At 38.6% G+C, this 16,047-nt stretch overlaps 1 protein-coding gene across 1 annotated transcript; it reads left to right on the top strand.

Moving 5' to 3' along the window:
- Positions 1 to 1,403: 1,403 nt before the first annotated feature.
- Positions 1,404 to 2,342, top strand: LOC121459440 (olfactory receptor 6C3-like). The gene has a single exon (XM_041669219.1). The coding sequence runs from the start codon at positions 1,404 to 1,406 to the stop codon at positions 2,340 to 2,342; it is 939 nt and encodes a 312-aa protein (XP_041525153.1).
- Positions 2,343 to 16,047: the final 13,705 nt, after the last annotated feature.

The raw sequence follows: 16,047 nt of genomic DNA, 5'->3' as shown, positions 1-16,047 counted from the left end.
TAATTAAGAAAGTAAGATTTCATACTTTGTTTTTAAGATGAACCCAGAAGTAAGTTTGTTACCTTCATGTATTGAACAATATTTCAATTTATTTAAGCATTTACAGTATTATCTCTACGTCCATACATGTAATGTGAAAATTGAATGAGGTCTTAAGGGACTATATAAAGGAAAGAAGGGCTGTTTGTGTGCTTGTACATGTGTGTGCGTGCATGCATGCATGTGTGCATGCATATGTGTGTGTGCATGTGTGTAATGAAAGCAGAGCAGGAGGAGGAAGGAGACCAGGGACAAGGAAAGAGGCAAGATTATGAAGCAAGTTCTTACTCTTGCCCTATGTACAGTGTAAGATACAATGATGTATATGCACAAAAATGTAATAATGAAACCCATTATATAGTGTGCCAAGTTAAAAATAGCTTGAAATATTTTATATACATTTCTGTGTGCCCATGGTACTTTAAACACTAAAAACTGAATAAGTGTTATCAACAAAAATACTATTAATTAGACCCCAAAACAGAAGGATAGCACTAAGTACCAGATTATTCTCTCACAGCCCCTATGTTTGATGTTATACTGTAATAGAAATAGAGTTTTCAAAGGGGATTTTCAATTATTTGGAAGATTATTTACTTCCTACAAATATTATGTGTTCATTTATATAGAAATATTATGTTAAATTTGAATTACACATTATGTGAATTAAATATATCTAGTTAATGACTTATTATAAAAATGGTTTTCCTTTCTTGTCTTCTTTTTGTCTTTGTATTATAAAAGAAAGAGTTTAATCACACAAGGAGAAAAATATCATTATCCAAAGGGCCTGAAGTGTGAAATACACATGAGAATGCCTGAACATGTCCACAAGTAAACAGCTTGCTTCTCCAGTGAGACGGTCATCAGAGCCAATTGTTTCTGAACTTCTGAAAAGTTTCCTAAACCACAGTGCACTTAATTTTACAAAATATAAATCTGTAGGTAAGGTTAAATTATCTCTAAAGCTTTTGAGCTGTGTGTTTAGATTATGCCATGTTCTAGACTAATTTTTACAATGTTGCAGGAAGATCAGTTACACTATTTTACATGCTTCAACAGCCAACTCAATAATTTTTTAAATTATTGTAGATCTATTTTAAAACATTGAAAAGAAGTTCAAGTGATATCAGAATTTTAATTTTAATAGCTATAATGTGTTTTTCAGACAGCAGGTTGAGCAACAGAGGTTATTTGTCATTTGAATGGAAAATAAGGAAAGGCAAGTTTTTGCTTATTTCATAAGACTTCATCTTTACAAATGTTTTCTAAATGCCATGCCCTATCTTCAATACTATTTTATGTGTTTTGTAGTATAGAGAAATATACCTTTATGTTTAGAGGGGATGAGACGAAGGTCCACAATGAAAAACCGCACAGTGCCCACAGAATTCATTCTGTTGGGACTGTCGGATGACCCTGACCTTCAGGTGGTGATCTTCCTCTTTTTAATCATCACGTACATTCTCTGTGTCGCTGGAAACCTGACCATCATTACTCTCACCTTGGTAGACCGGCATCTGCAGACCCCCATGTATTTCTTCCTCAGGAACTTCTCTGTTTTAGAAATAACCTTTACAACTGTCTGCATCCCTAGATTTCTTAGCACCATTGTCACCAAAGACAAAACTATCTCCTACAATAATTGCACAGCTCAGTTGTTTTTCTTCATCTTCATGGGAATCACTGAATTCTACCTTCTAACTGCTATGTCCTATGACCGCTATGTGGCCATCTGCAAACCGCTACATTATACAACCATCATGAACAGGAAAGTCTGTATATTGCTGGTTTTTTCTGCCTGGCTGACGGGGTTCCTAAACATCTTTCCGCCAGTCATTCTTTTTCTTCAGTTAGATTACTGTGGCTCCAACATCATTGATCACTTTGCTTGTGACTACTTCCCCCTCCTGCAGCTATCCTGCTCAGACACATGGCTCCTGGAAGTGATTGGGTTTTATTCTGCGATAGTGATACTGCTCTTCACTTTGGCATTAATTATTCTTTCCTACATGTTCATCATCATAACAATTGTGAAACTCCCATCCGCCAGTCAGAGGAAAAAAGCATTCTCTACCTGCTCTTCTCACATGATTGTCATTTCTATCTCGTACGGGAGCTGCATCTTCATGTATGCCAATCCTTCAGCCAAAGAAAGAGCATCCCTGACCAAAGGAGTAGCTATCCTCAATACTTCTGTTGCACCTATGATGAATCCATTTATCTATACCCTGAGGAACCAGCAAGTGAAGCAAGCCTTTAAGGACACTATCCAGAAGGTAGTGCTTTTCTCTGGCAGGTGAAAGCACCTGAGATGTTAAAAGTATCATTTCTTTTTTCTGGGTTTATAGGCAAGGGAGAAAAAAAAGCATAATCTGTAATAGGATTGGTATTTTGGTATTTAATAAAATTGCATCTTTAGAGTAACCACTATGTTCTATACACTCAACTCATTTCTATGTGTGCTCATTTATCTATGGGTCTTTCTACTTATTATCTATGTGTTTACTTGTTTTTTTTTTTTTTTGGTTGTGAGCCTCGCCTTTAATGGCTGAGCCATCTCTTCAGTCCTATGTGTTTACTTATAAGTTTCTGTTTTTTCTAAAAATGAAGTCCTTTTAGATTTTTTTCTATTGTGAATTCCATAAGAAAATTCTCCCTCAGTGCAGTTATATCTTCTTATTACAAATTTATTCTCATTGTACTTAATAAACTTTGTAAAACTAAATACTGATTCATGATTTTTTTTTGATATTTCAAATCGTTAATGGAATATGTTTAGATGATAGGGAAAGTCTAGGCTAGTGATTAGGATTTTGAATAGGAGTACTTTATTTTTATGTAGACAGCACATTTGGCATAATATAAAGTGTGTCAGGAGGGGAATTACAGAATTATTATTTTTACCATGTAATAGAAATGTTACCAGGAAATCTGGTTCTATTTAACATTGTGTGAAATCAAATAAATACAATCATTGGTGGCTTGGGTAAAAAATATAAATACCTGCTAAAATATGTGAAAATATTATAAGCATGTGAATTATATTCTTTATATAATAATAAAAAGAAATTAAGTAAAAGGTGAAATAGAACCATGCACTGGTTATTACTGCTATTGTTACAGTGAAGACATACTATAATTGTTTTATTGTTTAATTTGAATATTTCAACAAGTTAATGAGGTACTATAATTACTGCTCCCCATTAAAATGTTTCTCTTGTAGATTTAATAACTATATATATAGTTTATATATATATATATAAACATAAAATTTGTAAAGCAATTCAAGGAAAACTAACAAAATTATGATAGACCTATGGGAGTTCAGCTTTCTGGAAAGCTGATTTCTAGTCTGAGGACCTAGTAATTACCTGAGAATTGCTGATAGGAAGCTAATGTCTACAGCATGCATGTGTACTGTGCACATTATACCTCAGCTTAGATAAATCACATGAGTACTTATTTTGTACAGTCCCTTAAAATTGAACAATATTATCTAAAATTTATCAGGAAATTAATAATTTTTGTTATAAAAGACTAATAGTTTAAGATTTTAAAGATAATAACTTAAAATATAGTATTTAAACTGACTCTTTAACAGCAAAACCTGGATTCATGATGTCAAGATACACTGAGTTGACTGTTAATAATTTACTAATAGAATTTTTTGCTAAATATCATATTGCTAATGGATTTTTATTGTTTGCTTTATTTACTCCCATAAGTGGTATAGTGGTTCAAAATGATTTCCATGTACATTTTCTAAATTTCTCCTTAAGAGGACTAGTCCAGTTATTGTCATCATTGACAGAGACAGACTCCATGTGTCCCATCTTTGATCCCATCCTGACCTCATCGGTCTTGTTCCTGCTGAATATGGGCTCATGTTGGCCTGAAATCACAAGCATCATAAACGCATGGCAGATCTTGACTTCTGTCGTCTTGACTTTCACGCTTGTGCTTCTGGATTAACTTGGGAGTTTTAAAGAACCGAGTTACTTCCCAATTAGAGGGAACTGCTGGGAAAAGAGTAGGACGAGCCCCAAACAGTGACTGGGGCCCCCTGGTGACTCTGTATGAGTCAGTTCTACTCAGTTTGGCCTGGGCTTTCATTGTTCTTCTAGTTCTATTTGTAAAAAGTTATGTGAAAGCAACACATCTCAGGGCTGGTTTGTCAATGAAGAGCACTGACTTCTCTTCAAAAAAAAATCAGGGATAGATTCCCAGCACCTACACAGTAACTCACAACCATCTACAACCCCAGTTCTGTGGTATACAACACTTTCCTTCAGCCTCCATGGGCACCTGGAATGTACATGCAGGCAAGTACCTACACACATTACAAAACAAAATAGTATTTTAATTTAAAAAGAACTACATCCTAGAATTCTAGATATCAAACTGTTTCAAGTATTTATCATTTGATATCTAGGAAACAATTGTGCTCCATGCACAAAATGATGAAAACAGATACACAGTGAATAACCAAACAAAATACTTTGCAAAGAAGTGGGTGATTATACATGTACCATGTTTTCTTAATATTTATATATGGGTGGTAGTAGTTTTCTTTGTTGTTGTTCTTTGTTCGTTTGTTTTGTTTTCAAGACAGGGTTTCTCAGAAGCTATGGAGCCTGTCCCGGAATTCATTCTGTAGACCAGGCTGGCCTTGAACTCACAGAGATCTGCCTGCCTCTGCCTCCTGAATGCTGGGATTAAAGGTGTGTGCCACCATTGTCCAGCTTGTTTTTAAGATTTGTTTATTGTGCATACCATGTTCTTCTTGCATGTGTCCCTGCAAGCCAGAAGAAGGCACCAGATTTCACTATAGATGTGAGCCACCATGTTGTTGCTGGGAATTGAACTCAGGACCTCTGGAAGAGCAGCAGTGCTCTTAACCTCTGAGCCATCTCTCCAGCCCTGGTAACAGTTTTCTAAAAGCAAATACAAACCTTCCAGATATAAATCTCACTAATTTTCATAAGGTTAAGAAAATCACTAAAATTCCATTCTAAAAATATATTGTTTAAATTTGCTGTATTTTTTTTAAGTAAGGGTCTCCCTATGTAGTCCATGCTGCCTGTACTGGAGATGCCTCTGTCTCAGCCTCCCCTCCCATATGCTGAGATTACAGTCATGTGCCACTAAGCCTGGGTGTCTTTTTAAAACAGCTAGATTGCAATTGTGTGGGAGCTGTTGTATTTTAAGATGGAACCATTTCCACTTTTGAGACATCTGGCAAGACTGGAAATGAAAGATGCTTAGCTAAAGAACTTTTTTTTTTCTACAAAAACATATACCAAGTTCTATATCAGTAAAAACTGGTTGCCTACATTGCCCGTATTACCCAGGAACAATTCACAATACAGCAATAGATGTAACTGAATGGATTCTCTGCCAAACATCACCATGACTGAAAACTACAGAGCTGTGAACATATAGATACAGTGTACGGTAGAGCATGAGGAAGAGGAAAATACCAACTGCCTTGCATCTGTGAAGTAGCTGCTTTTATTCATTCAATTTATTATACAAAGTAAAGCAACACTACGAAGCAGTATTTCTTTTATTTTTGTGAGTATTATGTATTGAGCTATATTGAAGGTTTTTCTTGTCTAAAATTGAGCAATTCCTTTTAAGTAAAAAGTTTTTCTCTTTCTTTTAAAGATGAAGCAAAGAGGATAATAGGAAATAAGCCATAACACATGGTCAATATATGTCTGAACAGCAACTCCAGTCGGGATGATAATTCAATGAACATTTTATCAACTCCCATGGAAGGGAGTTACAAAATAAAAAATATACATGGCAATCTTAGAATTTCAGGATTAGCTAATGTTGAGATGATTTATTCCCCCATAAAAGTACTAAAGAACTCATACAAAACATCAAGGAAGGCTCATACATATTTTTTTTATTTTTTTTTATTTTTTTTTATTGCGAAAAGAAGAAAAAAAAACATAAACAAAAAAACAAGTTTCCACCTCCTCCCAGCCTCCCATTTCCCTTCCCCTCCTCCCACCCTTCTCCCCCTCCTCCCACCCTTCTCCCCCTCCTCCCACCCTTCTCGCCCTCCCCCCACTCCTCTCCCCCTCCCTCTCCAGTCCACAAAGCAGTCCGGGTTCCCTGCCCTGTGGTAAGTCCTAGGTCCTCCCCCCTCCGTCCATATCTAGGAAGGTGAACATCCAAACTGGCTAGGCTCCCACAAAGCCAGCACATTAAGTAGGATCAAAACCCCGTGCCATTGTCCTTGGTGTCTCATCAGCCCTCATTGTTCGCCATGTTCAGAGAGTCCGGTTTTATCCCATGCTTTTTCGGTCACAGTCCAGCTGGCCTTGGTGAGCTCCCCGTAGATCAGCTCCACTGTCTCAGTGGGTGGATGCACGCCTCGTGGTCCCGAATTCTTTGCTCATGTTCTCCCTCCTTCTGCTCCTCCTTGGGACCTTGGGAGCTCAGTGCAGTGCTCCTGTGTGGGTCTCTGTCTCTATCTCGATCCATCACCAGATGAAGATTCTATGATGATATGCAAGATATTCGTCAGTATTGCTCTAGGATAGGGTCATTTCAGGTTCCCAATCCTCAGCTGCCAAAGGAACTAACTGGGAACCTCATCTTGGGCACTAGGGAGCCCCTCTAGGGTCAAGTCTCTTGCCCACCCTAAAGTGGCTCCCTTAACTAAGAATTGTGGTTCCGTGCTCCCCTATCCACCTTTCCTTTATCCCAATTCTCCTGTTTCCCAGGTCCCCCCTCCTTCCCTTCTACCTTTTCTCTCCCCATCTCCCTTTACCCCCATCCCACCCCATCCCCAAGATCCCATTTTCTCCCCGGAAATTTGGTCTACATCCCTTAGCCAAGAGGACAACTATATGTTTTTCCTTGGCTTCACCTTCTTCCTTAGCTTCTTTAGGTTCACCTCTTGTAGACTCCGTGGTCCTTATTTATGACTAGAAACCAATTATGAGTGAGTACATCCCATATTCATCTTTTTGGGTCTGGGACACCTCACTCACGATAGTGTTTTCTATTTCCATCCATTTGCATGCAAAATTCGAGAAGTCATTGTTTTTTACCGCAGCATAGTACTCTAGCGTGTATATATTCCATACTTTCTTCATCCATTCTTCCATTGAAGGGCATCTAGGTTGTTTCCAGGTTCTGGCTATTACAAATAATACTGCTATGAACATAGTTGAACAAATGCTTTTGTCATTTGATAAAGCAGCTCTTGGGTATATTCCCAAGAGTGGTATTGCTGGGTCCAGGGGTAAGTTGATCCCGAATTTCCTGAGAAACCGAAACACTGACTTCCACAGTGGTTGCACAAGATTGCATTCCCACCAGCAATGGATGAGGGTACCCGTTCCTCCACAGCCTCTCCAGCAAAGGTTATCCTTGGTGTTTTTGACTTTAGCCATTCTGACAGGTGTAAGATGATATCTCAAAGTTGTTTTGATTTGCATTTCCCTGATTGCTAAGGAAGTTGAACACGACCTTAAGTGTCTTTTGGCCATTTGAACTTCTTCTGTTGAGAATTCTCTGTTCAGTTCAGTGCCCCATTTTTTAATTGGGTTAATTAGCATTTTAAAGTCTAGTTTCTTGAGTTCTCTATATATTTTGGAGATCAGACCTTTGTCTGTTGTGGGGTTGGTGAAAATCTTCTCCCAGTCAGTAGGTTGCCTTTGTGTCTTATTGACTATGTCCTTTGCTTTACAGAAGCTTCTCAGTTTAAGTAGGCCCCATTTATGCAATGTTGCCCTTAATGTCTGTGCTGCTGGGGTTATACATAGGAAGCGATCTCCTGTGCCCATCTGTTGTAGGGTATTTCCCACTTTCTCTTCTATCAGGTTCAGTGTGTTCGGGCTGATATTGAGGTCTTTAATCCATTTGGACTTGAGTTTTGTGCACGGTGAGAGATATGGGTCTATTTTCATTCTTCTACAGGTTGACATCCAGTTGTGCCAGCACCATTTGTTGAAGATGCTTTCTTTCTTCCATTGTATACATTTAGCTCCTTTATCGAAAATGAGGTGTTCATAGGTTTGTGGGATAAAATCCGGGTCTTCTATACGATTCCATTGGTCGACTTCCCTGTTTTTATGCCAGTACCACACTGTTTTCATTACTGTAGCTCTGTAATAGAGTTTGAAGTCAGGGATGGTAATGCCTCCAGAAGATCCTTTATTGTATAGGATTGTTTTGGCTATCCTGGGTTTTTTGTTTTTCCATATAAAGTTGATTATTGTCTTCTCCAGATCTGTGAAGAATTTTGATGGGATCTTGATGGGGATTGTATTGAATCTATAAATTGCCTTAGGTAGAATTGCCATTTTTCCTATGTTGATCCTCCCAATCCAAGAGCAAGGGAGGTCCATCCATTTTTTGGTATCCTCTTCAATTTCTTTCTTCAATGCCTTAAAGTTCTTGTCAAATAAATCTTTCACTTCCTTGGTTAGATTTACCCCAAGATATTTTATGCTGTTTGTGGCTATCGTGAATGGTGAAGCTTCTCTGATTTCCCTCTCTGCTTCCATATCATTTGTGTATAAGAGGGCGACTGATTTTTTGGAGTTGATCTTGTATCCTGCCACATTACTAAAGGTGTTTATCAGCTGTAAAAGTTCTTTGGTGGAGTTTTGGGGGTCGCTTATGTACACTATCATATCATCTGCAAATAACGAAAGTTTAACTTCTTCCTTTCCAATTCGAATCCCCTTGATCCCATTATGTTGTCTTATTGCTATTGCTAGAACTTCAAGCACTATATTGAAGAGGTATGGCGAGAGTGGACAGCCTTGCCATGTTCCTGAGTTAAGTGGGATGGCTTTGAGTTTCTCTCCATTTAATTTGATGTTAGCTGTCGGCTTGCTGTATATAGCTTTTATTATATTTAGGTATGACCCTTGTATCCCTAATCTCTCCAAGACTTTTAACATAAATGGATGTTGAATTTTGTCAAATGCTTTTTCAGCATCTAATGAAATGATCATATGGTTTTTTTCTTTCAGTTTATTTATATGCTGGATTACATTGATAGATTTTCGTATGTTGAACCAGCCCTGCATCTGAGGAATGAAGCTCCTTGATCATAATGGATAATTTTTCGGATGTGTTCTTGGATTCGATTTGCCAGTATTTTGTTGAGGATTTTTGCGTCGATATTCATGAGTGAGATTGGCCTGTAGTTCTCTTTCCTGGTTGAGTCTTTGAGTGGTTTTGGTATCAGAGTAATTGTGGCTTCATAAAAGGAATTTGGTACTGACCCTTCTGATTCTATATTGTGGAATACATTAAGGAGTATAGGTATTAGGTCTTCTTGGAAGTTCTGGTAGAATTCTGCATTGAAACCATCAGGTCCTGGGCTTTTTTTGGTAGGGAGGTTTTTGATAACAGCTTCTAATTCTTCGCGACTTACAGGTCTGTTTAGATTGTTCACCTGGTCCTGGTTTAGTTTTGGTAGATGGTATTTGTCTAAAAAAGCGTCCATTTCTTTTACATTTTCCAGTTTTGTGGCATACAGGCTTTTGTAGTAAGATCTAATGACTCTCTGAATTTCCTCTGTGTCTGTGGTTATGTCCCCCTTTTCATTTCTGATCTTATTAATTTGCAAATTCTCTCTCTGTCGTTTGATTAGTTTGGATAGGGGTTTATCAATCTTGTTGATTTTCTCCAGGAACCAGCTTTTTGTTTCATTGATTCTTTGGATTGTTTTCTGTGTTTCTATTTTGTTGATTTCAGCCCTCAATTTGATTATTCCCAGTCTTCTACTCCTCCTAGGTGAGTCTGCTTCTTTTTTTTCTAGAGCTTTCAAGTGGGTTGTTAAGTCTCCAGTATGTGCTTTCTCTGTTTTCTTTAGGTGGGCACTTAGTGCTATGAACTTTCCTCTCAGGACTGCTTTCATAGTGTCCCATAAGTTCGAGTATGTTGTTTCTTTATTTTCATTGAATTCAAGGAAGACTTTAATTTCTTTCTTTATTTCTTCCTTAATCCAGGTATGGTTCAGTAGTTGACTGTTCAGTTTCCATGAGTTTGTAGGCTTTCTGGGGGTAGCATTGTAGTTGAATTCTAACTTTAATCCATGGTGATCTGATAAGACACAGGTGGTTACTAATATTTTTTTGTAACTGTGTAAGTTAGCTTTGTTACCAAGTATATGGTCAATTTTCGAGAAGGTTCCATGAGCTGCAGAGAAGAAGGTATATTCTTTCCTCTTTGGGTGGAATAATCTATAGATGTCTGTTAAGTCCATTTGCTTCATTACCTCCATTAATTCTCTAATTTCTCTGTTAGCTTTCTGTCTGATTGACCTGTCCATTGGTGAGAGAGGAGTGTTGAAGTCTCCTACTATTAGTGTGTGCAGTTTGATGTCTGCCTTGAGTTTTAGTAATGTTTCTTTTACGTACGTGGGTGCTTTTATATTAGGGGCGTAGATATTCAGGATTGAGACTTCTTCCTGATGAATTGTTCCTGTTATGAGTATAAAATGTCCCTCTCCATCTCTTCTGATTGATTTAAGTTTGAAGTCAACTTTGTTAGAAATTAGTATGGCCACACCTGCTTGTTTCTTAGGTCCATTTGCTTGATAAGCCTTTTCCCAGCCCTTTACTGTGAGTAGGTGCATGTCTTTGTGGTTGAGGTGTGTTTCTTGTAGACAGCAGAATGTTGGATCCTGTTTTCTTATCCAATCTCTTAGCCTGTGCCTTTTTATAGGTGAGTTGAGCCCATTGATATTAAGTGATATTAATGACCAGTGGTTGTTAACTCCGGTCACTTTTTTAGTAGTAGGGTTTGTGTGTTTTCCTTCTTTGATTTGCGCTGGTGAAGAGTCTCTAGATGTCTGAGTTATTGTGGTCATTGTTGGACTCCTTGGTTAGTGATTTTCCTTCTATTATTTTCTGTAAGGCTGGATTTGTGGCTACGTATTGTTTAAATTTGTTTTTATCCTGGAAAATTTTGTTTTCTCCATTTATAGTGAATGAGTTTGGTGGATATAGTAGTCTGGGCTTGCATCCATGGTCTCTTAGTTTTTGGAGAACATCTATCCAGGACCTTCTGTCTTTCATGGTTTCCATAGAGAAGTCAGATGTAAGTCTGATAGGTTTACCTTTATAAGTAACTTGGCCTTTTTCCTTTGCGGCTCTTAATATTCTTTCTTTATTCTGTATATTTTGTGTTTTGATTATTATATGGCGAGGGGATGTTTTCTTTTGATCCAGCCTATTTGGTGTTCTGTATGCTTCTTGAACCTTCATAGGTACATCTGTCTTCAGTTTGGGAAAGTTTTCTTCTATAATTTTATTAAGTATATTTTCTGTACCATTGAGCTGCACTTCTTCTCCTTCTTCTACTCCTATTATTCTTAGGTTTGGTCTTTTTATTGTGTCCCATATTTCCTGAATGTTTTGTGATGAGAGTTTGTTGGACTTGCTGTTTTCTTTGATCAGAGTGTTTATTTTCTCTATGTTATCCTCAGAATCTGAGATTCTTTCTTCTATCTCTTGTATTCTGCTGGTTATACTTGCTTCTGTAGTCTCTATTCGTTTACCTAGATTTTCCATGTCCAGCCAGCCCTCTGTTTGTGTTTTCTTCTTTGCCTCCATTTCAGTTTTCAAGTCATGACCTGTTTCCTTTATCTGCTTGATTGTTTTTCCTTGGTTTCCTAGGGTATCATTCACTGATTTACTCAATTCCTTGAACTTTCTATTATACTTCTCATCCATTTCCATAAGGGCGTTTTTTATATGCTGTTTAAGGGTGTCAATCACTTTCATGAAGTCAGTTTTTTCTACTTCTTCTTGATTAAGGTGCTCATGTCCTCCTGTTGTGGGGTCACTGGCTTCTGGTGGTTTCGTGTTGTTTTTCAGATTGTTGGGAGAATTCCTGCATTGGCATCTGCCCATCTCTTCCTCCCAATACTCCCTTTTGGATCTTCTTTTACAGGATCAGGTCTTCTTGCCCACTGATGTACCTTCCCAGTGATGTCACTCCCCAGAGATGTTTCTCCACAATGATGTTTCACTCGGTGCCCAGATCGAAACTCCGCGCTGCTTGGTTAGCTCGTGAACAAAGGGCCCACCCCGCTCGCTGCGGGCAGGCTATGGGAACAAAGGAGCTACCGGCCACCCCTTTTTCCTCCCGGTTCGGTCCCAGCGTCCTAGCAGGCTGGGCAGGGAGGCGCACAATGATGTTTCACTCGGTGCCCAGCCATATTTTTATAAATTATATATTCCAGAAAAAAACAGATGTTCAAGAGCCAAAAATTACTCGTTCGAAAACCTAAATATATTTGACAATAAATAATATAATTTAATTAAAGAGTTTAGAGTTCCCTAAACTTAATTATTATAAGAAAAGAGTAGGGATTACTCAGTAATTCTAAATAATCTCAAATTAACAGCATGACTACAGCACTCTTTCATTGTCTTATGTTTCCCTTTATCATGTGATCATGTTTGAGTTTACCCAAACTACCATGTTTGAATTTATCTGAACCACCTACTTCAGCTATCTATAGGAACTGTGTATTTGATGACTCATTGTCTCACTCATACCTACTGCTTGTCCATTCTCTATCAGTTTTTCATTAAGCCTTAATGCTCTCTGATGTTGGATCACCTATGTTAAAATCCATGTAGCGCCAAGTTTCAATTTTTGTTTCTTCTTTTGCTCTGTTTTTATGATGACATATGCTGCTGTCTTTTATGGAAGCATTTGATCCAGGAGCCTAAGCAACAGGTGCTGTCCCAGTCTCATAAATACATCTTGCTTGTACTCTCACTCATAAATGGATATTAGACGAAAAGCAAAGGATAATCAGCTTATAGTCCACAATCCCACCGAAACAAGATAACAAGGAGAACCCTACGAGAGACATATATGGAACCCCCTTGGAAGGAGAAATAGACAAGATCTCCTGAGAATATTGGGAGGTAGTGTGAAGGAGAAGGGAGATCAAAAGAGGAGAAGGAGGGAAGAAGGGGAGGGAGGAGGAGAACATGAGGGAATGGAATGCTCAATAAGTGGAAAGGACAGTGAGGGAGAGAAAGGAAAATGATACCTTGATTGAGGGAGTCATAAAAGGGCTACCAAGAAACATGGCAATAGGGAAATTCCCAGGAATCCACAAGGATGATCCCAGCTAAGACTCAAAGCAACAGTTTGGAGGACACCTAAGCCAGCATTCCTGTAATCAGATTGATGACTACCTTAATTGTCATCATAGAACTTCCTTTATTTATTTATTTATTTATTAAAGATTTCTGCCTCCTCCCCGATACCACCTCCCATATCCCTCCCCTCCCTGGATCAAGTCCCCCTCCCTCGTCAGCCCAAAGAGCAATCAGGGTTCCCTGCCCTGTGGGAAGTCCAAGGAACCCCCACCTCCATCCAGGTCTAGTAAGGTGAGCATCCAAACTGCCTAGGCTCCCACAAAGCCAGTACGTGCAGTAGGATCAAAAACCCATTGCTGCTCCTACACTTCCTGGTCATCCTGCAGGGGCTGTACTGCCCGATACCTCCTCTCTCTTCCTATCCCACCCAGCTTACATTCAGAAACCTCCCCCCCCCGTCTCCCTCCCTCCCTCCCTTCTTTGGCAGCATAGCACATCCCAGCACAGCCTGCTCGGGTGCTGGGACCGAACCCGAATCCGAAGGGCAAACGGGAGGGCAGTAGTTCCTTTGTCTCCATAGCCTGTCTGCAGCAAGCAAGGTAGGCCCTTTGTTTACCAGCTACCCAAGCAGCACGGAGTTCCGATCTGGACACCAGGAGAGTCATCACTGGGGAGTGACATCACTGGGAAAGTACATCAGTGGGCAAGAAGACCAGATCCTGTAAAAGAAGATCCATAGGGGAGCATTCGGAGGAAGAGATGGACAGGCGCCAATGCAAGAATTCACCCAATAATCTGAAAAACAACACGAAACCACCAGAACCCAGCGACCTCACAACAGGAGGACATGAACACCTTAATCAAGAAGAAGTAGAAAAAACTGACTTTATGAAAGTGATAGAGGCCCTTAAACAGCATGTAAAAAATGCACTTATAGAAATGGATGAGAAGTATAAAAGAAAGTTTGAGGAATTGAGTAAATCAGTGAATGATACCCTAGGAAACCATGGAAAAACAATCAAGCAGATAATGGAAACAGTTCAAGACTTGAAAACTGAATAGGGGCAATGAAGAAAACAAAAACAGAGTGCTGGCTGGACATGGAAAATCTAGGTAAATGAATAGAGACTACAGAAACAAGCATAACCAGCAGAATACAAGAGATAGAAGAAAGAATCTCAGATTCTAAAGATAACATAGAGAAAATAAACGCACTGATCAAAGAAAACAGCAAGTCCAACAAACTCTCATCACAAAACATTCAGGAAATATGGGACACAATAAAAAGACCAAACCTAAGAATAATAGGAGTAGAAGAAGGAGAAGAAGTGCAGCTCAACGGTCTAGAAAATATACTTAATAAAATTATAGAAGAAAACTTTCCCAACCTAAAGAAAGATGTACCTATGAAGGATCAAGAAGCATACAGAACACCGAATAGGCTGGATCAAAAAAAAAAAAAAACATTCCCTCGCCATATAATAATCAAAACACAAAGCATACAGAATAAAGAAAGAATATTAAGAGCTGCAAAGGAAAAAGGCCAAGTTACTTATAAAGGTAACCCTATCAGACTTACACCTGACTTCTCTACGGAAACCATGAAAGCCAGAAGGTCCGGGATAGATATACTGCAAAAACTAAGAGACCATGGATGCAAGCCCAGAGTACTATACCCAGCCAAGCTTTCGTTCACTATAAATGGAGAAAACAAAATTTTCCAGGAAAAAAAAACAAATTTAAACAATATATAGCCACAAATCCAGGCTTACAGAAAGTAATAGAAGGAAAATCACAAACTAAGGAGTCCAACAATGACCACAATAACTCAAACATCTAGAGACCCTTCGCCAGAACAACTCAAAGAAGGGAAACACACAAACTCTACTACTAAAAAAAGTGACCGAAGTTAACAACCACTGGTCATTAATATCACTTAATATCAATGGATTCGACTCACCTATAAAAAGGCACAGGCTAAGAGATTGGATAGGAAAACAGGATCCAACATTCTGCTGTTTACAAGAAACACACCTCAACCACAAAGACAGGCACCTACTCAGAGTAAAGGGCTGGGAAAAGGCTTATCAAGCAAATGGACCCAAGAAAAAAGCAGGTGTGGCCATAATAACTTCTAACAAAGTTGACTTCAAACTTAAATCAATCAGAAGAGATGGAGAGGGACATTTTATACTCATAACAGGAACAATTCATCAGGATGAAGTCTCAATCCTGAATATCTATGCCCCTAATATAAAAGCACCCATGGACTTAAAAGAAACATTACTAAAACTCAAGGCAGCCATCAAACTGCACACACAAATAGCAGGAGACTTCAACACTCCTCTCTCACCAATGGACAGGTCAATCAGACAGAAAGCTAACAGAGAAATTAGAGAATTAATGGAGGTAATGAAGCAAATGGACTTAACAGACATCTATAGATTATTCCACCCAAAGAGGAAAGAATATACCTTCTTCTCTGCAGCTCATGGAACCCTCTCGAAAATTGACTACATACTCGGTAACAAAGCTAACTTACACAGTTACAAAAACATATTAGTAACCACCTGTGTCTTACCAGATCACCATGGATAAAACCTAGAATTCAACAACAATCCTACCCCCAGAAAGCCTACAAACTCATGGAAACTGAACAGTCAACTACTGAACCATACCTGGATTAAGGAAGAAATAAAGAAAGAAATTAAAGTCTTCCTTGAATTCAATGAAAATAAAGAAACAACATACTCGAACTTATGGGACACTATGAAAGCAGTCCTAAGAGGAAAGTTCATAGCACTAAGTGCCCACTTAAAGAAAACAGAGAAAGCACATATTGGAGACTAAACAGCCCACCTGAAAGCTCTTGAAAAAAAAGAAGCAGACTCACCTAGGA

This window comes from Microtus oregoni, unplaced genomic scaffold (genome assembly GCF_018167655.1).
Source record: "Microtus oregoni isolate MIOR12 unplaced genomic scaffold, Mior012 000001F_ref0000356, whole genome shotgun sequence".
NCBI classification, from domain to species: domain Eukaryota; kingdom Metazoa; phylum Chordata; class Mammalia; order Rodentia; family Cricetidae; genus Microtus; species Microtus oregoni.
Note: the sequence above shows the minus strand (reverse complement) of the source record. Positions and strands in the feature narration are given on the sequence as shown.

What these genes read in the sequence shown, in the direction of transcription:
- LOC121459440 (XM_041669219.1), top strand. Translation starts at nt 1,404, where the DNA reads ATGAAAAACCGCACAGTGCCCACAGAATTCATTCTGTTGGGACTGTCG.